This window comes from Microcebus murinus, chromosome 7 (genome assembly GCF_040939455.1).
Source record: "Microcebus murinus isolate Inina chromosome 7, M.murinus_Inina_mat1.0, whole genome shotgun sequence".
NCBI lineage: Eukaryota > Metazoa > Chordata > Mammalia > Primates > Cheirogaleidae > Microcebus > Microcebus murinus.
Genome location: NC_134110.1, coordinates 4,185,657 through 4,209,416, shown reverse-complemented (window position 1 = coordinate 4,209,416; position 23,760 = coordinate 4,185,657). Strand labels below are relative to the sequence as shown.

At 39.1% G+C, this 23,760-nt stretch overlaps 1 protein-coding gene across 1 annotated transcript in view; it reads right to left on the bottom strand.

Moving 5' to 3' along the window:
• Window positions 1-3,034: 3,034 nt before the first annotated feature.
• SEC11A (SEC11 homolog A, signal peptidase complex subunit) overlaps window positions 3,035-23,760 on the bottom strand; it is a 32,060-nt gene continuing 11,334 nt past the window's right edge. Inside the window, exons 2-6 of the mRNA XM_012763258.3 lie at window positions 23,480-23,589; window positions 16,591-16,740; window positions 11,710-11,829; window positions 3,825-3,882; window positions 3,035-3,560 (exon numbers count right to left, since the gene is read on the bottom strand). Of these exons, the coding sequence (XP_012618712.1) occupies window positions 3,510-3,560; window positions 3,825-3,882; window positions 11,710-11,829; window positions 16,591-16,740; window positions 23,480-23,589 (489 nt within the window). The 3' untranslated portion in view covers window positions 3,035-3,509. The remainder of the gene's footprint in view (window positions 3,561-3,824; window positions 3,883-11,709; window positions 11,830-16,590; window positions 16,741-23,479; window positions 23,590-23,760) is intronic.

Here is a 23,760-nt window from a genome sequence, read left to right as displayed (position 1 = left end):
GAAGTGCCAAAACAGTCCAAAACCAAATAGTCATCAAAAAAAGTGAATGGTGTCTGTTTGGTGGTCCAGCACTGGTGTTATCCACTACAGTTTCATGAAACCTGGTCAATCAATTACAGCACATGACTACTGCAATCAATTGGATGCAATGATGAGGATGCTTGTGATTAAGTCAATAGATAATAGGCCAATCCTCCTGCAAGACAATGCTTGACCACATGTCATACAAACAATGCTATTCAAACTATGGCGGCTGGACTTGGAAACTCTCTTATCATCCACTGTATTCACCAGACCTTGCACCACTGACCACCACTTATTCCAGGCTTTGGACCACTTCTCGCAAGGAAAAATATTCAATTCTCAAGAAGCTGTAGAAAACACCTTTTGCCATTTCATTGCCACTCGCTCTCCAGGCTTCTTTGCTGCTGGCATAAACAAGCTACAGTTAAGATGGCAAAACGGTGTCAATAGTTTAGGCGCACACTTTGATTAATTATACTGCTTCTTTTTTTTTTTTTTTTTTTTTTTTTTTGAGACAGAGTCTCGCTTTGTTGCCCAGGCTAGAGTGAGTGCCGTGGCGTCAGCCTAGCTCACAGCAACCTCAAACTCCTGGGCTCGAGTGATCCTTCTGCCTCAGCCTCCCGGGTAGCTGGGACTACAGGCATGCGCCACCATGCCCGGCTAATTTTTTATATATATATCAGTTGGCCAATTAATTTCTTTCTATTTATAGTAGAGACGGGGTCTCGCTCTTGCTCAGGCTGGTTTCGAACTCCTGACCTTGAGCAATCCGCCCGCCTCGGCCTCCCAAGAGCTAGGATTACAGGCGTGAGCCACAGCGCCCGGCCTATACTGCTTCTTTAAACTACCCTTTTGACTTGAGATCGGACGTTTCATATTTAATGGCCTAATATTTTTTTCAGCTATTGGAGTGATTCAAATGTTTTTAAATGCTTTGACTACTTTCTCAGAGAAGTTTAGCTGTTGCTTTCAACTAGAGTGCCCAGCAAAGGGGGAAAAGTAATACTTTTATACAAATGGATATGAAAATATGCAAGTGAGTAAAGTATTAATGTTTTCCTCCTAACAGGTGTATAAGGAAGAGAAATCCAGATAGATAGAGATACAAATATTAATACAAGGATGTTTTACACTCAAGCAAGCTAGGATCAAAGAGAACCCTGGGATCTCAACCGCACTCAGCAAAGCACGCTGCTTTCCCCCAGAGCAGTCCTGGAAAGGTTGGTACAAAAACAGAGCCAGTCCACTGATTAGGCTGAGTTACCCCCATCCTCCACAGGTCATTATGGGAAAAAAATGAAGTAAATAGTAATTTTTCTGCCATTTCACATATGGGGCTGTTTTACAGCCTTTCTTGGCTCATAAGAAAACACAGGTGTGGTGGCCCACAACCTGTAATCCCGACATTTTGGGAGTCTGAGGCAGAAGAAATGCATGAGGCCAGGAGTTTGAGACCAGTCTGAGCAAAATAGTGAGACCCCAGACACCTTCACTACCAAAAAAAAAAAAAAAAAAAAAAAAATCAGCCAGGTGTGTCGGTGCATGTCTGTAGTCCCAGCTATTGAGGAGGCTGAAGCAAGAGGATTGCTTGAAGCCAGGAGTTTGCTGTGAGCTGTGATAAAGCCACTGCACTCTAGCCTGGGCAACAGAGTGAGACCTTGTCTAAAAAAACAAAAACAACAAAACAAAAAAAGAAAACATAAGTACTATATAAGCCCCACAGACAGGTTCAAAAAAGCTTTTGTTAGCAGTGACTTGTCAGGCAGGGTTCATACTCTTTAGAGACAGACCATTAAGAGCCTTTATCTTGGCCGGGCGTGGTGGCTCATGCCTGTAATCCTAGCACTCTGGGAGGTCCAGGCAGGTGGATGGTTTGAGCTCAGGAGTTCAAACCCAGCCTGAGCAAGAGCAAGACCTCATCTCTACTAAAAAAACTGAAATTAGCTGGACAACTAAAAAAAAAATAATAATAAAATAAATAAATAAATATAAATATATATATAAAAATTAGCCGGGCATGGTGGCGAATGCCTGTAGTCCTAGCTAATCAGGCAGCTGAGGCAGGAGGATCGTTTGAGCCCTGAAGTTTGAGGTTGCTGTGAGCTAGGCGGAGCCACGGCACTCTAGCCCAGGCAACAGAGTAAGACTCTGTCTCAAGAAAAAAAAGAGCCTTTATCTGAAGTACGAAGGCTAAAGCCTAGTTAGTGGATTTGGACAGCACTATTCTCTATTGGGGAGGGCTTCAGAAGGCATTGTCCCTATTCTCATTCCCTTAGCATTACAGCATAGACTGATTTCCAGCTTAGTTGAACAAATAGTAGAAACAGTTCATGTAGCCCAATATAGAAAACTTGCTTACTTTGAGATTTCACATTAATACAAGAAGAGAACAGGATAGCACTGAGAGTATTTTGTGCTCAAAACACACTGGCTTACCCCATACTCCCTATTTCCCTGACTGTCTCAATTTTACAGAGAAGAAAACACATAACTGGGCTTTGAATTCATTACGTTAAACTCTGCCTGCCTTAAGTCTGCATTAGAGAAAAGCAAAGCATGGCACTTTAGAAAACAGGTTTAGGCAAATTAGAGTTTAAATAAAGACAAGTAGAATGCCTGCCAGCACCTTCATCGTGCCTCTTCCAAATGCTCACACACACTGCCATCGTGTAGGAAGGGCTGACAATGTCTCAAGTGTAGAATGGGTTATGAGTTTCTACAGCTAAGTGAGATTTTCTGAGCCTCTCAGCAACACCAGCTGAGTTTATACACATTTGAGTCACGCCCTAGTGAAGAATCAATTTTATGACTAAGAGATTTCCTATGAATGTCAATGGCTACTTTTGCTTCACAAAACAAAACAAACAAAAAAACAGTTGTTAGTATTAAGGCAACATTCTTAGCTGAAGAACTGTTCACACTAAAGCCTTTATATCCCTGGTACTAAGAACCAGCCAAGAAAGGCAAATTTCAGAAGCTTTCCCGACAAACACAATTCAGGGATAAGGGGTTCAATGTGCAAAGTCTTTTATTTAAAATTTTGAAAAGTTAAGATTGATGACCACCTCAGTATATGCCATTCCCATTATAAGGAGGTATGACGGTTTCAAGCTCGTGCAGAGCTGCATTTTCATTTACAGAACTCTGTAGGCACTTTAGAAGTGAAGCTTGGCTTCAAAATACAAACACTGGGGGCTTTGGCTCAACCTTTTAATATAAAAAATTTACTGATGTACAAAAATGCGAAAGTGTGACAATGACAACTATGAAATTCTGTGATTGAAAGTCCCCTCGAGTGCACTCCATGGTGCACATGCACCCGCCCACACATATTCTGGCGTGGAAACAGAAACTAATGCAAACCAGAGCTACCAAGAAGTGCCAACGTGTGTGTTCTCCATTCCGCCAATCACAGACCAGTATCTACTCCAAACATTCAGTAACAAAAAGTACGGCGTCTTCCCAGGAACATCAAGGCAGACTTCTTACTCACGATGGACCAGTACAAATAAACCCAGCAAAAAGAGTACTGCATACTAGAAAATAAACACAGAATCACAGTCAGGGAAGCTTTGAAAAGTTCACAAGTCCTCAGAGATAATTAATAAACTGGCCTTTTTGACCATAATAAGTTACTAAACCATCTAATTATTCTTTAATCTTTTAACTATCATTGATTTAATAGCTTTCAAAATTAAGCAAAATATCACACTTTTTTTTTCTTTTTTTTTTTTCTTCTTGCAGTCGCTCTGGGGTATAAATATCACACTTTTAATGAAATATATAGTACAGGCTCTTACCTTAAATTTAGGATAGTCATTCATGAGGATTGTCACAATTCCAATATAAGGAACAAATCTAAAACAAACAAACAAAAAACTGATCACAAAAATTCCTAAGTATTACCATTCACTGAACATTATCAGTATCTTCCATAGAATACTAATTTTCATTTCACAAAGTTCATTTCTATATATTGCCCTATTTGATCCTTTCAACGGCCCATCTTATAGGGAAGTTAGGAATATCACCATTTTAGAGATGAGGAAACAGATGATCACGCCCAAGGTACATGGCTTCTGGGAGGCAGAACCAGCACCAGATCCAAGGTCTTAGATCTCTAGCTGTGACTGTAATACTACATGCCGATACAGTGCTAGGGGCTAGGTTTGTCACTGTAACCTTTAGGGAGTTGTCAATCTAGTTGGGGAGCCAAGGCAAATACAACCAGAACATTACAAGGTACTTCATGCTAAATGGCCAAAAAGTGAGTAGAAGAGGTCTATTATACTACTCTGGATTTCACCACCCTCTCATTTTTTAACTACCTGTAATCTGGGTTTAGCCCTCTTAATCCTGAAACTTTTTTAGAACAGTTTTAATCACCATATACAGCAAACCAGTTTCAGCCCTCATCTTCCTTTACATCTCTGCAGCATTTAACTTTGATGACCATAAGCTTGCTCTTGAAACCCCCCCAATCTTGGTTTATGTAACGTACCACAAATCTGTTTCTTCATCTATCTCTTTGGCTGCTACACCTTTTTTCCGCTAGCTTTCCTTCCTTTTGCCCCTAAAGTTTGTTCCCTCAAGTGAGGCAAAACCACCTTTTAAATAATCCTATAGCACCTGATGTACTTCCTTTGAGGTCTTTATCATAACTATCATAATTTTAATTGAATAATTAGTTGTAAAACTAGCTGTATAGTGTCCATCTCCCCTACCACACTGTAAGCTTTATAAGGGCAACAACGATGCCAATCTTGATCCCCCTGTAGCCTCAAGGCCAACGTGGTGCCTTGTACACAGCAGACATACAGTAAATACTGCCTGATTAAATGTTTGAATGTCCAGGCCTCTTCTTTTTGCCCTCTTTTGAGGAAATCTCATTTTCTCCCAGGGCTTCAATTTTTGCCTCTATGTTAAAAATGCCTCAACATCACAAGAATTCAGGGCAAAAAGAGAAAATTAACAGGCAGAGAAAGGTGGTTAGCAAGGACACAACTTCCTTCTTTCCCCGCCCTCTTCTACTGCTGGACTCCAGAGCGAACTGGGTGATGCTGTACTAAGCTAGAGCCTGTCGTAGAGAAGGGAGGTTGGGCTGAAGTGGAGGCTGACCTTTGCACACTTAAAAATATCCCAGATACTTTTATTCAAGGCACCCACAACCTTTGCACCACGCCAAAGGCAGCACAAACAGAAATCACCTCCCACGTAACACCTCCACCTGTCAAAGCCTTGGGCAAATGAAGAACAGATATTTTGTCTTTGGTACATTTCACTTCCTTTCAAGAACTCCCCTTACTTCCTGTCTCTTGTTCTTACCTCTTCCTGTCCCTCTCCCTTCTGGCAGCATTACCCCAACCTGTCTCTCCCACCCCATCTCCTAACTCCCATTCCATACGCTGGCATTTCTTAAAGCCTAGACCTTCTTTATTAGAATAACTTAGCTTGTTAAAAATGCAGATTCTATCACCCAAGATTACTGACTCAGGGAATCTCTGAAAGGTGGGGCCCAAGTGATGCTCCTACATACTAAAGCAGGGTTCTAGCGTAAGATGCATAGAATACGTGTTTGGTGGCAAATAATATCCCCTCTTAGGGCCTATGCTTTAGTCTCAACCCCTGGGGCCTCCAAGAGCTGAAAAGTAACAGTCATTAAACAATAGCATTGTTAAGCTCTAAGAAGAGTGGATAGAGGTTTTCTATATTTTTAATATACATATTTTTTTCTTTTTTAATGCAGTAACATTTCTTTTGTCTAATTTTTAATACTTTCATAAAAGCTATCACTTTCAGTGAAGGTAAATCAGCTATTTAAAAACATAAAGGTGAATGCCTCATAGTAAAATGCAGATTAAGAGTTAGAAAAGCATCTGTGATTTCTTTTAAAACAACAAGCTGCTAATTCTGATCTGATGATTAATAAGCAGCCGTTCTGACCTGTAGAGACTTTGTTACCTCCATGTAATATATCTATGCCCAAGGAATCACAACCTTTCGCTCCCAGCAACCACTCATAGTCTTATGAGTCATCCATGGAGCCACTGTTCTTAAGGTTAGCTTTTCCTTGCCCACTATGAGTGAAATGAAAGCAACTTGATCTTTAGGAGTAACATAAGCAAGACATAAGGTTGCCAGCATATGACGAGGCAGTCCAAAGTTGAACAAAAGATTTAATTATCTGTGCTACTGCATCCCTCCATGGACAGTGACAGCAAAGAGTTGATAATCAAGTGCATAATGCTGCTATCATCAGTCATCTTAAATTCAACTCAGTTGCACTTTTTCCCTTTTTTGCTCAGATAAATTCATATGCTAAAGCAGAGTTGCTAATAAGCAGAATGAGATTTAAAATAAATAAAATAAATACCACCCAGAAAACCAACTCCAATACCAACCTATACCAAGTTAATATCTAGAAGGTAAAATACATTCCCTGTGTATCTACCTAGAAGGTAAAATATATTCTCTATGGTTAAATAGATTTCCCTGAGAATTTGTGGGATCAAAGGTGCTGCTGAGGAAGTAGCCTCAGCGGAAAGAACTATCTGATAATGTTTTGTGAGAAAATGAACAGAGATCATTAAGCAAAAGGCCAAAAACAGTAAAGAAAAGATGGCACAAAAATTAAGAGACCGGCCGGGCGCGGTGGCTCAAGCCTGTAATCCTAGCACTCTGGGAGGCCGAGGCAGGCGGATTGCTCGAGGTCAGGAGTTCGAAACCAGCCTGAGCAAGAGCAAGACCCCGTCTCTACTATAAATAGAAAGAAATTAATTGGCCAACTAATATATATATATAAAAAATTAGCCGGGCGTGGTGGCGCATGCCTGTAGTCCCAGCTACTCGGGAGGCTGAGGCAGAAGGATTGCTTGAGCCCAGGAGTTTGAGGTTGCTGTGAGCTAGGCTGACGCCACAGCACTCACTCTAACCTGTGCAACAAAGCGAGACTCTGTCTCAAAAAAAAAAAAAAAAAAAAAAAATTAAGAGACCTTAGGACAATTATGTCAGATGTCAAAAAGAGTCTATATCCAGGAAGTTTGGACCCAGTATCCAATTTAAAAAGACAATATGTGGCCAGATGCAGTGGCACATGCCTGTAATCCCAGCACTTTGGGAGGCTAAGATGGTAGGATCACTTGAGGCCAGGAGCTCAGGACCAGCCTGGGCTACATAGCAGACCCTGTCTCCAACAAAAGATAGAAAAATTAGCCAGGTATTATGGTGCATGCCTGTAGTCCCAGCTACTTGAAGGCCAAGGTGGGAAGATCACTTGAGCCCAGAAGTTCAAGGCTTCAGTGAGCTACGATGATGCCACTGTACTTCAGCCTGGGTGACAGAGCAAGACCCTGTCTCAAAACAAAACAAAAACAAAAACATTTCAAAGTGTTATCTACAAAACCAATTTTAGTCAACAGAAAGCCCAATCACTCTACTCCTTTCTTATATTTTTATTCTTCCTTCTATTGTCAATATTTCTACTCCCTAATCTTCTGCAAGTCTTTTGTCCTTTTCTCCTGTTCTCTAATCTTCTTTGATGAACAAATGCTCTTCAGCTTTTCAACTTCTTGAATTTAGAAAAAAAATCACCCCTATTAAATCCTTAATTGGTTCAGTGTTAGTTTCATTTTCTAAAATTTGTTTTTATTACATGCTACAACATGAATAAATCTTAAAAACATTATGCCTAGGTGAAAGAAGCCAGACACAAAAGACCACATATTGTTATGATTCCGTTTATATGAAAAGTCCAGAAGAGGCAACTCCATACAGACAGAAAGTAGATTAGTGGTTGGCAGAGGCTACAGGAAGTAGGGGAAGGGGAATGACTGCTAATGAGTATAGAGTTTTATTTTTGGGGTGATAGAAGTCTTCTGGAATAAGAGGGATGGTTGTACAACCTTGTGAATGTACTAAAACCCACTGAATTGTACACTTTAATATTGAGAATTTTGTAATCTAAAATATATAAATTATATCTCCAGTAAAATTTTTAAAAATTATTTTAATTTAGAGCCTTAGGCCTCAGTGTAAAATTTTTTAGTGTGCAGCTGTTCAAAAAACCCCAAAACTGGCCAGGCGCGGTGGCTCACACCTGTAATCCTAGCACTCTGGGAGGCTGAGGTGGGAGGATTGCTTGAGCTCAGGAGCTTGAGACCAGCCTGAGCAAGAGTGAGACCCCGCCTCTACTAAAAATAGCAAGAAATTAGCCAAACAACTAAAAATAGAAAAAAAATTAGCCGGGCATAGTGGTGCATGCCTGTAGTCCCAGCTACCCGGAAGGCTGAGGCAGGAGAATCCCTTGAGTTCAGGAGTTTGAGGTTGCTGTGAGCTAGGCTGACACCACGGCACTCTAGCCCAGGCAAGAGAGCGAGATTCTCTCAGAAAATAAAAACCTAAAACAAAACATTTTTGAAAATGCATAAAGACATTTGTACCACATTCACAGATCTCCCTGCAGAAAAGCTCTGTTCTGAAAGTTTGGGTACAGCCCGACTTTGAAATATCAACTTAGTGTTTTATAAATACAATTTCCACAAAAGAAGGTGATATGTTTCATTATGTGTCAAGGTAAGTGGTGGTAAAGTCACTGCAAAGTGAATTTGTACAGTGAAGATTCTGTGCTCCTGCTGTTCATGTCACAGATGGTTTTTTATACTTCATGGAAAGTTACTTAATTCACAGAGTACTAGACTATTACATTTTTTTTTTATGAAAAGCCAGAAAAAGGTATATTATATATAGTTTGGGATTTTTCAAAACTTCTTCAGAAAGACAAGTTAGCTACTCTAACCTTTGATAGGATGATGCATCTTTTATGCAACCAAAGGGCCAGAGTGAGCAGACAGAGCTGTAATAAGCATTTAAGAATCAAAACCTAGGCAAAGGGACACTGTTATCCTGGTGGGAGTATAGATAAAACAGTATGGAAAAATTTGTCCAAAGTCTTAAAATATGAATATGTTTCACCCAGTTTCTAGGAATGTTTCTAGGAATTTACTGTGAAGAATGATTGAGCAGAAGCAGTGAGATATATGTAACGAGGATGTCTATCATAACATTGTTCACAATAAAAAAGCTGGAAACAGAGTATCTAATAATAGGAGCTGACTGAATAAAAGTATGGTCTATCCATATAGTGGAATAGCATACAGCTATGAAATGATGATATAAGATAAAATCTATTGATTTGTAAATATACTAGCAATTTTTTTGGGGGGTGGGGAAGGTTATAAAATAGTGTGAGCATTCTCCTTCCATACACAACATGTGTTTATATATGTATAAAGATGCATATATTATTAACATTCGCATCTTTATCTCTATACATAAAGGCTAAAACACATCACAAAGGTAACAGTAAATATTTATAGAGATGGAAAAGAAAGGGATCAGAAATGACTTTGCTTTTTTTTTTTTTTTTTGAGACAGAGTCTCGCTTTGTTGCCCAGGCTAGAGTGAGTGCCGTGGCGTCAGCCTAGCTCACAGCAACCTCAAACTCCTGGGCTCAAGTGATCCTCCTGCCTCAGCCTCCCTAGTAGCTGGGACTACAGGCATGCGCCACCATGCCCGGCTAATTTTCTATATATATTAGTTGGCCAATTAATTTCTTTCTATTTATAGTAGAGACGGGGTCTTGCTCTTGCTCAGGCTGGTTTCAAACTCCTGACCTCGAGCAATCCGCCCGCCTCAGCCTCCCAGAGTGCTAGGATTACAGGCGTGAGCCACCGTGCCCGGCTTGACTTTGCTTTTTGATGACTTATATTTTATGTTTCTGCATGAATCTGTATATTCACAATTAGAGGAAAAACAAAAAGACTCAAAGAGGTCGATGAGTCTGAATAATCATATTGGCAGCATCTTGGGAACCGAGGGATATATAGGGACCATACTTTCTCAGAAGCACTGATGCCCTAATTGGGATTATGAAGGTATTTTTAGCTCCATCATAGGAAACCAAGTTCCTCTGAAGTGGTGGCATACACAAAAAACAGCTCTGCAGGGGACAAACACAACGGTGCTTATTCATATCTGATCTCTTTGGTCCCAAACTAAGCAACTCTCCTGCTATTAACTTCCATTTATCGCCTCACACATCTTTCTCTATAGGATCAGTGTTTCTCAGGCCTGCTCACTGGTGAGATCACTCTCTAACCACAGTCTATCCTAGGTCAAAAGGAGCAGAGGTTCTGACAGTGGCAAGTGTGGCATCCAAATAGTGGGAACCAGCAACTACCCACTGCAGAAATCTTATGCCAGTAGTATCGGTGTGATGATTAAGAGGGTAGGCTACAGAGCCAGCCAGCCACTTATCATCAGTGTGATATTAGGTAAATAACTCCTCTGTGTTTCCTCATCTGTAGAATGGGAATATTAGGGTTGTTTTGAGGTTAAAATGCGGTAATATTTTTGAAGCGTTTAGAGTAAGTATCTGGTACACAGTAAGCCCTAATAAATGGGAGTTATTGTTAATACTATTAATAACATTAAGGTAGCAAAAATCCCATACTTCCTTAATACCAATAACTTACAATTCCTGTCCTCCACTCATCTGTTCTCCTGATAAAATCTGAAACAAACAGGCTTAATATAACTTTTAATGTCATTTGACCTCATCAATTTCAAGACCAGAAATAAAATTGTATGGAATATATTAACATGATAAAATTAATTTAGATGAACACTTTAAATTGCTGACTCAGTAAATTTGTTGTTGTTGAAGAGAGACAGAGTCTTACTCTGTCACCCAGGCTGGAGTGCAGTGGCATCATCATAGCTCACTGAAGCCTCAAATTCCTAGGCTCAGGTGATCCTTCTGCCTCAGCCTCTCAAATAGCTGGGACACTATAGCACAAACTACCATGCCCAGATAATTTTTAAAAATTTTTTTTGTAGAGATTGGGTCTCACTAAGTTGCCCAGGCTGGTCTCAAAACTAGCCTGAAATTATCTTTCCTCCCCAGCCTTCCAAAATGCTGGGATTAAATCCTGAGGCACTGTGCCCAGTATCAGTAAATTCTTTTTTTTTTCCATTTTTTTTTTTTGGAGACAGAGTCTTACTCTATTACCTGGGCTAGAGTGCCATGGCATCAGCCTAGCTTACAGCAACCTCAAACTCCTGAGCTCAAGGGATCCTCCTGCCTCAGTCTCCTGAATAGCTGGGACTACATGTGCGCAATACCACGTCCAGCTAATTTTTAAAATTTTTAGTAGAGATGGGTCTCACTCTTGCTCAGGCTGTCCTCAAACTCCTGAGCTCAAGCCATCCTCCCACCTTAGCCTCCCAGAGTGCGAGGATTACAGATTACAGGCATGAGCCGCTGCACCCGGCCTGTAAAATCTTGAGAAACGTAAGTTTTATGAAGCAGGAACCATACTACTCTGGATCCCCAGAGCCTAGCATAGCAGAGACATTAGAGCACATGGAAGGTGCTCTTAAGTGAACTGAATAAATGAATTTTTTAAACTGTCACATCCAATTCACCATCTCATCACCAATATTCTATTCTTTTATTGTATACTAGTTCCTCCCATCTGGAGTAGTATATCAAAAGATTTAGATGCATTTTAAGAAGCATAGCTTTCAAAGGACAGAATGATGAAACCAGAACCAAATCACTATATCTAATTGTATATGATGAGACAATATGATTAAGAAGCTGAAGATGTTCCCCTCTGTACTTACCCCCTGGCTCTCCCCACAACATCTTTTTTCTCTAGCCAATGTTGTCCTTGTTTATAGAGGCCTCGATCATCAACTGCATTATTATCTCCTTTGGTCAAAAACTTGATATGTCCATTTTGCCTTAAAAGAGTAAGGGAAACTCAAGTCATCAAACACCTTCATGACATTCGAAAGCAAAAAATTTGTTCTTGTTAACCAAAAATTCCTGTGGCACTATGATATCTTATCACCATTCCTAGTATCAAAATAATTCTTTCTTTAGCTAAAAGGATATTCACAGTTGTGTTGTTTATAAAATGGAAAGACTAAAAACCAATTAAAAGTCCAATAGTAAGGCATTGGAATACTATATAATATTAAGAATAATGTTGTAAAAGAATGTTTAATGACACTGGAAAAGTATATGATTTTCAGTAAGTGAAGAAAAGAGTACAAAATACAATGTACAGTATACTCTCATTTTTATGTTAAAACATATACAAACCAACAATTTTCTGGAACTACAAAAAGCAAAGGAACACAGTAACCTACCCCATTAGGTATAATTGGCAAAATACATATTATCAAAAACTACAGAATGAGCCAGTTCTCCAACCAACAAGTTGCAAGGAACAAAGAAACAGCTAAAATAACATAGATCAATGTATAAATAGTGGCTATCTATGGCTTTCTTTAGCTTACCTTTATCTTCTTTTTTTTTTTCTTCAACAAACATGTATTACTTTTATATTAGGGAAAAAAGTTAATGTTTTTTTTTGAGGGGGGAGGGGGGAAGAGGTGAAGAGAAATCAAAAAAGTTAATTTTAAAAGAAAAAGCACCTCAATTCTTCACACATGCCAGGGTTTATAGGAACAGTACCTTGATCAGAAAATTATTAGTTTAATTCTACTAAATAACAATAAGGTTTCTAATAATTTTAAAATTTAATTCGAAGCAAAGTATATTTTACAGCTTAAAATTCAAGTGAATGTGTATTAACCAATGTACTAGAAGAAGAAAATTGGCTTCACATTTCTATTGACTAGTATCCACTTAGATTCTAAGTCAGAAACTGGCTCACTAGACACTAAATTTGCAGAAGAAACTAAATTGGGAGGTGTCGCAAGCACCAAAAACAGTTAAGTGCAAATAGTCACATTAAAAATGAGATTCCAGTTACAAAAAATGCAAATATATACAGAGAAAAATAATCTGTAGCTGACAATTCAGTAAGTGAAAGAAAGTCAGGAAAATCCTGGAGGGTAAAAGAGGACAGGTACCAGGAGAGGCTAGCTGCAAGAGTGAAAATCAAGAGCATCAGGAAGAAAGAATCAATTCAACCATGAAAATAACATTAACCCCTCAGATGCATAAGAGTAAAATCAGATATGAGGAGACAAAAACCAGGAAATGGGAAACTACCCAGAAAAGGGAAGAGATACTACAGGAGATCTCAGTTATTCCCAAAGACTTGATTTATTGGCCAAACAATCACACCCAATTTCCCCTTTCTGGGATATAATCTGGAGAGACGCTGCAGCTTCTCTGAAAAAGCATAGATCACCTTCATCTACTAATGGTGGAACAAATATTTTCTGGTAGCAACCAGCTCTTATTAGACCAATTAAGACCTACTACAGCACTTCACAACTCATAGGCTCAAAATACTGATTGAAGGCACATTTATACGGGATCTTTCCCTTGCTAACACAGGGATCAAATATTTAATATTATCTACCTCTAAGGAGCTCAAAGCGTTTAGATTTTAATTCATTCATCATGATACTATGACATTAGGAAGGAGGAAATCACCACTTTATAGATGAGAAAAATAAGACCCAGAAAGCCAAATGGGTGCAGAATAAGTGCATCTATCTGCAAGGGAAAAAGCAAAGCTAAGGACTAAGTCAATTTAGTGGTGAAATTTCTCTTTCCAAACATTTGATCACTAGCCAGTGTTCAATGTCATATTAACTTACTTAATACATGTATTTTGATTGTTATTTGTCTCCATATTTAACAACAGTGTGCCATAATATACTGAAATAAAAAAAATTAAAAAACGAAAAAGAACAATGTTAATACTATTAAACCAAATGATAATTCCAATCAGGTATGTCAGTCTCACCAAAAAAAAAAAAAAGAAACTAGAAACTTCATAATATTAACTGGGTCTGTTATCTAAACAGCCCAGCAAGTTGAAAACATCTCAAGAGTCTAAAATAAATTACTAACCCCCCCAGATTACCAGTATCATACATCTTAAAATCTTCAGAATTCTCTTAAAAATTATTGTAAAAATGTAAGGAAGCTGGACATGGTGGTATGCACCTGTAGTCCCAGCAACCTGGGAGGTTGAAGCTGGAGGACTGTTTGAGCCCCGGAGTTTGAGGTTGCAGTGAGCTATGATCAGCCACAGCACTCCAGCCTAGGCAGTGGAGTGAGAGCTTGTCTTTAAAAAATAAAAATAAACTAAAAAAATTAAAAATAGGCTGGGTGCAGCGGCTCACGCCTGTAATCCTAGCACTCTGGGAGGCCAAAGTGAGAGGACTGCTTGAGCTCAGGAGTTGGAGACTAGCTTGAGCAACAGCACGAACATGTCTCTACTAAGAATAGAAAACCTACGGGCCAGGAGAGATGGCTCACGCCTGTAATCCCAGCACTCTGGGAGGCCAAAGTGGGAAGATTGCTCAAGGGCTCAAGGTCAGGAGTTCGAAGCCATCCTGAGCAAGAGTGAAACCCTGTCTCTACGAAAAATAGAAAGAAATTAATTGGCTAACTAAAAATATACAGAAAAAAAATTAGCCGGGCATAGGGGCGCGTGCTTGTAGTCCCAGCTATTGGGAGGCTGAGGCAGAAGGATCGCTTGAGCCCATAGTCCCAGCTATTGGGAGGCTGAGGCAGAAGGATCGCTTGAGCCCAGGAGTCTGAGGTTGCTATGAGCTAGGCTGACACCATGGCACTCTAGCCCAGGCAACAAAGTGAGACTCTGTCTCAAAAAAGAAACAAAGGAAAAATTAGCCAGGCGTGGTGGTGCTCATTGGTAGTCCCAGCTACTTGGGAGGCTGAGGCAGGAGGATCAAGCCCAAGCGTTTGAGGTTGCAGTGAGCTATGATAATGCCACTGTACTCTAGCCTGGGTGAAAGAGCAAGACTCTGTCTCAATAAATAAATATTAAAATAAAAAATTAAAAACTTGTAATTAATATATTATCTGTCAATGAATCTGACCTGAAATTGTTTTAAAATGAAGTCTAGGAACTCAATTTCAAAGGACAATACATAAAAATGGAGAGCTTCTGCTCTAGCTGAAGCAGGGCCTGGGCTTAATTTGATTAACTTTAATAAAGTCAAGGGAAAGTTGGTTCTGCTTTGTTCACGCCAGGCATTGCTGAGAATTAAGAAATACACTTTAAAAATCTGGAAAACCTCTACAATTCCGAAATAAATTTCTAAAAATTTAAAATTTATTCCTTCACAGTCAATAATAGAATGTCACTGTATTTTTTTTTTTTTTTTTTGGAGACAAGAGTCTCACTCTGCTGCCTGGGCTAGAGTGCTGTGGTTCACAGCAATCTCAAACTCCTGGGCTCAAGCAATTCTCTTGCCTCAGCCTCCCAAGTAGCTGGGACTACGGGTGCCAGCCACCACGCCAGGTTTTCTAGTTTTAGTAGAGACAGAGTCTCACTCTTGTTCAGGCTGGTCTCAAATTCCTAACCTCAAGTGATCCTCCCACTTCGGCCTCCTAGAGTGCTAGGATTACAGATGTGAGCCACTGCCCCAGCCATGCCATTTTAAATTACAATCTTTCAATATATATACTGAAGTCTGATGATTAAAAAAAACAAAAGAAAGAGAAAGAAAGCAGTGACATCTTTATTTCGTATCAATGAAGAAAGAACTCTTCTAAACTAGTATGTTTACAGGGATTTTCAAAAAGAAATAATTGACAGTTTCTTCTTCTTTAAGTGGAGAAAAAATATTACTTTATAGGATATAGGGTAGTAAAAAATATTTATTGCAGGCTGCTAAATATTCAAGAACCTAAAGCACCCCCACTGTTTCACTTCCCCTTCCCCTCAGCGTGTCCTGCATGATGCCTCCTTATTCTTTCAATTCTTTTTTTCCTTCCCTTCTGAAAGTTTTCCTTGACTAGAAATACCACAGATTTGGGAGGGAGGAATGAGAAATATGTAGTTGGATGGGCACCATAGACATAAAACTCAAAGAGATCTGTTAATTCTCAGAGATTCTTCCTAAACCTCTCTCTGTTACAGATAAGGAAATTGAGACCCAGAGAGGTCAAATTCTCCGCTTATTTTCATGGCCCACCTCCACCCCAAGGTGATTCTAAGGTTTTGGGTATGTCCTTTCCAATTCTAAAACGCAAGACGCTTAGATCAGAAGATTCTACTTAAAAAAATTAGCCAGGCATGGTGGCGCATGCCTATAGTCCCAGCTACCCAGAAGGCTGAGGCAGCAGGACTGATTGCTTGAGCCCAGGAGTTTGAGGTTGCTGTGAGCTAGGCTGACATCACGGCACTTACTCTAGCCTGGGCAACAAAGCAGACTCTGTCTCAAAAAAAGAAGATTCTGCTTAAAATCAATTCTTAGATCATGTTTTTTTTGAGTTACATACAGGATTACTGATTGCTTGGGAAGTAGAAGAGAACTAAGTAAAACCTCTGGAAAAAACTTTTAAGGAAATAAATGAATCAATAAATAACTATTTACAGTTGTCCAAACCTTCATATATTCACAAAAATGGACTGGAAGAAGGGCGGGGGTGGGGGGTGGGGGTGTGTTCCTCACTCTTTCATATTCTTTAAGCTATCAAAACTAAATACTGAAAACACTTAAACAAAAACATTTAAAAACAGAGAAGATACAGTTTACACATACTTTTCATGAATCTTCAAGACTCGGTGAACTATAGGAATCTCTCTTCCTTCTATCCTAAAAACAACAATTTCTCCCACTCGTATGGGATCTTCAACCCGATTTGTTAGGAAGAGAAGATCTCCTCTATGAAACGCAGGTTCCATGCTGCCACTGGGAGGGAAAGAAGAATATGATAGCAAAAAGAGAGTGCGAGATTAAATTTGCTTTCAAAATTAGATATTCCACAAAATTAAAAGTATCACCTTTGGAGTATAGCCAACACCTTAACAACTATAACAACATAAATGTATATTGTTCCCAAAATATGGTTTCCCCAGACTAAAGAGTTACACTAAAAGATTTTTTTAGTTATTAGTCTTCAGTAACTAGTGAAATTAACCATTTTAAGCATTACTATTCAAATGAGCTTAAATTTTGAAAAGAGCAGTGTTACTAATTCCTTAACCTTTTAAAATTTCAAATGACAAATCCGAATATAAAAGAATGAACTTTAAAAACACTGCCCTTATTCTCACTTCATCTGAAAACACTAACATATTCAAATATTCAAATGAGAACTGGATCATCTTCTGCCATTTATAAAGATACAGACCAAGATGACCTTATAGACTGAACCCATTAAGAAGGAAAAACAGCTCATCAAGTCAAATAGTCAGCTACAAAGATAACACTTGTGTTATCAATTTACTTATTTCATATTTATTTTTAAAAGAGAAACAAGAAAGAAAATCAAGGACTAGAGCAGAGATTTTGCCTAAGAATTTCAGAAACCAGGAAAGAATTCAATTCTATGGTAATAAATGAGAGAAACTTCTACAGAGTGTCATCTTACCTTTCACCTGTTCTATCCCACACCAAGTTCTAAAAAGGTCTTAAGATATTTACATTAAAATGAACCCCTTTTTTCTATGAAATAGTAGCCCATCAATATCTTTTCAGGAACTCAAGCTCCAGTTTTCAATAACAATAGCTTAAGAAGAAAACAGACCCAGCATGAAATAAAATTCAATACAGGAATAATGACAAAGTCCAAACATTTTTGTTTAAAGACTCTAGTCCCTCTCTGTAAAAAGGTATGTTATGGCAGTGGTTCCCAAACTTTGCTACACATTAGAATGACTTGGGGAACTTACAAGAAAATCCCAAGCCACCAGGCATGGTGTCTCATACCTATAATTCCATTTGGGGATTACAGGTATGGGAGACTGAGACAGGAAGATTGCTTGAGCCCAGGAGTTTGAGACCACCCTGGGCAACATAGCAAGACCCTACTTCTACCAAAAATGTTTTAAAAATTAGCTAGGCATGGTGGTGCACACTTGTAGTCCTAGCTACTCCGGAGGCTTGAAGCAGGAGAACCACTTGATGCCAGGAGTTTGACACCGTAGTGCACAATGTTCGCACCTGTGAATATCAACTGCACTACAGCCTGGGCAACACAGCAAGACCTCATTTTTTTTTTTAATTTTCTTTAAATAAATAAATACAACAAAAAACTCTGTAAACATGGACACAGGCAAATGATGAGAAAAAGTAGAGAAAAGGATGCACACACAAAATTACCTCAACTGTGAAAAAAATACATACATGAAAAAAGAAACCAAGATGTTAACAGTGATTATATCTTAGAGTTATGGGTGATGTGTTTTCATCTAGTTATTTTTGTGTTTTCGACATTTTGTATAATGAAAATATATTAACTTTCTTCTGATTATAAAAGCATTTCTCTAAAGGTCACTGCAACAGCCCAGGCAGGGAATGACGAGAGCTTGAAATAGAACAGCAGGGAGCACAACTATAAAGGGGTAGAAGAGACAGAGGAAAAATAACAAATCTGGTGGCCAATTGGATATGCCAGAAGGGAGAATCAAGAATGACTCCTGTATTTGTTAAAAGATACAAAATTACAGCTAGCTAGAAAAAATAAGTTCCAGTATTCTATAGCACTGTAGGATGACTACAGTTAATAATATATTATATAGTTTCTTTCTTTTTTTTTTTTTTTTTTTTGAGACAGAGTCTCGCTTTGTTGTCCAGGCTAGAGTGAGTGCCGTGGCGTCAGCCTAGCTCACAGCAACCTCAGACTCCTGGGCTTGAGTGATCCTTCTGCCTCAGCCTCCCAAGTAGCTACAACTACAGGCATGCGCCACCATGCCCGGCTAATTTTTTTATATATATATCAGTTGGCCAATTAATTTCTTTCTATTTATAGTAGAGACGGGGTCTCGCTCTTGCTCAGGCTGGTTTTGAACTCCTGACCTTGAGCAATCCGCCCGCCTCGGCCTCCCAAGAGCTAGGATTACAGGCGTGAGCCACAGCGCCCGGCCATATTATATAGTTTCTAATAGCTAGAATACAATATTCTTTGTGTTGAATGTTCCCAACATAAAGAAGAGATAAATGTTTGAGACGACAGATATGCTAATTACCCTGATGTGATCACTATACATTGTATCTAACAAAACATTACTAGGCACCACATAAATATGTATAATTACTATGTGTCAATTAAATTTTTTTCTTTTTTTTTTTTTGAGACAGAGTCTCACTCTGTTGCTCAGGCTACAGTGCCATGGTGGCAGCCTAGCTCACAACAACCTCAAACTCCTGGGCTCAAGCAATCCTCCTGCCTCAGCCTCCTGAGTAGCTGGTGCTACAGGCATGCGCCACCATGCCCAGCTAATTTTTTTCTATATATTTTTAGTTGACCAATTAATTTATTTCTATTTTTAGTAGAGACAGGGTCTCGCTCTTGCTCAGGCTAGTTTTGAACTCCTGACCTTGAGTGATCTTCCCACCTTTGGCCTTCCAGAGTGCTAGGATTACAGGTGTGAGCCACTGCGCCCAGCCTTAAAAATTTTTTAAAAGAATGATTCCTAGGTTTTAACACTGGCAATTGAGTAGATGGCAATGACAATCACATAAACAGGAGAGAGAGGTTTTGAAAAATCTATTTATTATATAGAGTTTTAAGCTTCTGGTCAATATCTAGATAGAGATATCTGGTATAAGGTGAAAACAAGAGTCTAGACTTTAGGAAAGAAAGCTGGACAAGAAATAAAAAGATTTAGGAATTCAGATATAGCTGGCAATTACAGAAACATAAAAGCATACAGTGAGAGAACTATCAAAGAAATAAACTGGAGGAAACTTTTTTTTTTTTTTTGAGACAGAGTCTTGCTTTGTTGCCCAGGCTAGAGTGAGTGCCATGGCGTCAGCCTAGCTCACAGCAACCTCAAACTCCTGGGCTCAAGTGATCCCTCCTGCCTCAGCCTCCCCAAGTAGCTGGGACTACAGGCATGCGCCACCATGCCCGGCTAATTTTTTCTATATATATTAGTTGGCCAATTAATTTCTTTGTATTTATAATAGAGACGGGGTCTCGCTCTTGCTCAGGCTGGTTTCGAACTCCTGACCTCGAGCAATCCGCCCGCCTCAGCCTCCCAGAGAGCTAGGATTACAGGCGTGAGCCACCACGCCCGGCTGGAGGAAACTTTTTAAACATTAAATAAATTACGAGACAGGAGGATTTGCTTGAGCTCAGGAGTTCAAGACCAGCCTGAGCAAGAGTGAGACCTTATCTCTACAAAAAATAGAAAAGTTAGCCAGCCATGGTGGCATGTGCCTGTAGTCCCAGCTACTAGGGAGGCTGAGGCAAGAGGATTGCTTGAGCCCAGGAGTTTGAGGTTATAGTGAGGTATGATGACATCACTGCACTCTAGACAGAGTGACAGATCAAATTCTGTCTCCAAAAAGAAATAAAAAATAGGACTTTCTCCAACCCTGGAGACTGACCCATTCCACTCTTTCTGGAATGTAATAAATAAATAATAAATAAATTATTAGTAAACTTCTTAACTATTATCAGACTATGCTTTTAATACATCAAACATGATAAATTTTATAAGATACAGAAAATGTTTTAATATTTTTTAAATGACCTCAGCTCCATAAAGGGAAAAAAAAATCAGATTTTTTGTCATTGTTGTTTGAGGTCTTTTCAGTGACAGGGTCTCACTCTATCACCCAGACTAGAGTGCAGTAGCACAATAATACCTTACTGTCAGCTCGAAATCATGGGCATTAGTGATCTTCCTGCTTCAGCTGAGACTACAGGCATGCCACCACAGCAGGCTCATTTTCTTTTATTTTTTGTAGAGGTGGAGTCTCGCTTTGTTGTCCAGACTGGCCTCAAACTCTTGGCCTCAAGCGATCCTCCCACTTCAGCCTCTTAGAGTATGAAGTTTACAGGCATGAAACACCATGCCTAGCCAAAAAATCAGTTTCAAATGTTTCTGAAATGTATAAAATAATTAATGTGAAATAAATAATATTAAAGTGTCTGTCTTTATCCCCAAGGTTTCATAGAAGTCCTAAAAGCAGATTCTCAGTTCGCCTAAACCCTGAGGCATATTCTAGGTAAAAATATATTCCTTGAAGGTACATAAAACCCTAGCCAGATAAAAGCTACCTGGCCACCCAATCACATAAATTACCTTTCTCTAATGAAAGCTCCTTCCAATTTTGACCAGATTCTCCTCTAATATGACCTAAACCTAAAATAATCCCAGAAGAATCTCCAGAAGACTCCCTAATCCCCCTCTCTGTACCTTTTCCCCAGAGTGCCAATTAGTGTGGCTTCTCCTGTTAGTGTTTGAAAACTTCACAAACTGAATTCAAAACTGGGAACTAAGGGCTACATAATTTTCGAACTGGAAAGGTTCTCTGACATCCTCTAGGTCTAGCCTTCATTGTACAGATGAGGAAACTATGGTTCAGTGAACATATGACTTACCAAAGGTTGTAGTTGGACGATGAAAGAACTTGAGATGCAAGTCTCTACACTCCCAGAGCAGTACTTTAAATGCTTTTCCAGCTAATAAAATCCATACATTTCTTTCTTTCTCTTCTTTTTTTTTTTTAAGAGACAGGGACAGGGTCTTGCTCTGTCACCTAAGCTGGAGGGCAGTGGCACAATCATAGCCCACCATAACCTTGAACTCCGGGGCTCAAGTAATCCTTCTGCATCAGCCTCCCGAGTAGCTGGGACTACAGGTATGCACCACCTTGCTCAGCTAATTTTTTATTTTTTGTAGAGACAGGATCTTGCTATGTTGACCAAGCTGGTCTCGAACTCTTAGCCTCAAGCAATCCTCTTGCCTTAACTTTCCAGTTTTGGGATTACAGGCATAAGCCACTGTGCCCAGTCCATACCCATACATTTCCTTGGATCTCTAAAATTACAGGTGCATTTGATTTCTTTTTTCTTTTCTTTCTTTCTTTTTTTTTTTTGAGACAGGGTCTTGCTCTGCCTCCCCAGGTAGAGTACAGTGGCGTTATCATAGCTCACTGCAACCTCAAACTCCTGGGATCAAGCAATCCTCCCACCTTAGTCTCCTGAGTAGCTGGGACTACAGGTGTGTGCCACCATGCATTTGATTATTAATAAAGATAGAATTAAGGTACAAATAAGAGTATCAGTAAAGTATTATATAAGCAAGCAACAAGTGCTTCCAAACACTGGTTGGAGCTGGAAGTATATCAGAATATGACAATTAAAGAGTCAAACTGGCATTACTAAAGAGTGATGTTAAGTGTTCTTATTATAAAAATAAGAGGGAGAAAGGAAATTTTTGAAGGTGATGAATATATTTACAGCACTGATTGTGGTGATGGTGTCAGGGGTATATACTTATCTCCAAACGCATCAAGTGTATACATTAAATATGTACAGCTTTCTGTATATGTCAATCATAATTCAATAAAGTGATTAAAAAAGAGTAATGTACTAATATTTAGACTCTAGATAATGTTAATAATTTGATTTATTTTATATTTGTACTCCATTATCTCCAAATAGGATTTGAGATGGCTTACAAAATTAACTCCAAAATAATACAGAACTATAATGATTTGATTAAATAACCAAGTGGTAATTCCCCAAAAATGAGTTATTAAATTCTTTTTTTTTTTTTTTTTTGAGACAGGGTCTCACTTTGTTGTCCAGGCCAGAGTAAGTGCAGTGGCATCAGCCTCGCTCACAGCAACCTCAAACTCCTGGGCTCAAGCAATCCTGCTGCCTCAGCCTCCCGAGTAGCTGGGACTACAGGCATGTGCCACCATGCCCGGCTGATTTTTTCTATATATATTAGTTGGCCAATTAATTTCTTTCTATTTATAGTAGAGATAGGGTCTCACTCTTGCTCAGGCTGGTTTCAAACTTCTGACCTGGAGTGATCTGCCCGCCTCAGCCTCCCAGAGTGCTAGGATTACAGGCGTTAGCCACCACACCCGGCCTAAATTCATTTTTAAAATCACTAAGAGTATGAGTACAAAGAGAAGGAAGCAGAGTGGGAAAAAAATTCAGTATATTTGTCACCTTAAGAGATAGTATTAATACCTTCAAAATTCCTGCAGTCTAGGTTAGAAGTGATATTTAAAGGTCAGGAAACATGCAAATAATTAGTGATGCTTCTGTACTGATACTGAGAACATGCAACCAAAAAATTCTTAATTTGCTGATATACTATAAAATCTAATGAACTAACAACTAATTAACAGGCCTGATGTATCAAAGTGAGCAGTATAAGAAAAATTTCAGGAAAATGAAGTACAATGAAACACTTTCTTAAGGGATGTGCCAAAAATAAAGCTCACATAGTAACCTTTTCATAAAAAGGCCATGGACCCTTTGGGGTTCTGAATGGAAGTGCAGAACCACAAGGTGAGAATTCCTCACATTTGAGAAGTAGTAACTAATTTTCTTCCAGGCCCTCTTCTGGGAAAGAGTAGTTTTAAGGAACTGATATACCAGTTATTCAATACCTCACTTTTTCTCTCAAGTAATGCCATGTAATTCTATGCCTTGAAAAGAAAAATTAATTGTTACCTGAGCACCACTACAATTGGACTTTCACTTCCAGTTATCACCATTAATCCCTTCCAGATCATTAGCGCTGAAGAGACAATCATTCCAAAATTTAGGACTTGATAATAGAGCTGTAGGAACAAAAGAGAAAGAGATCAGACCCACCATTATCCCCACTCAGGAAAGGAACTGAAAGTAGTATCAATTTAAAAGTTTCAAGTTACACTATTAGGGCAGCTAAATTTCTGAAATGTTCTTTAATATACTGTAATAATCACACCATCAGCATACTAGAACAGTCT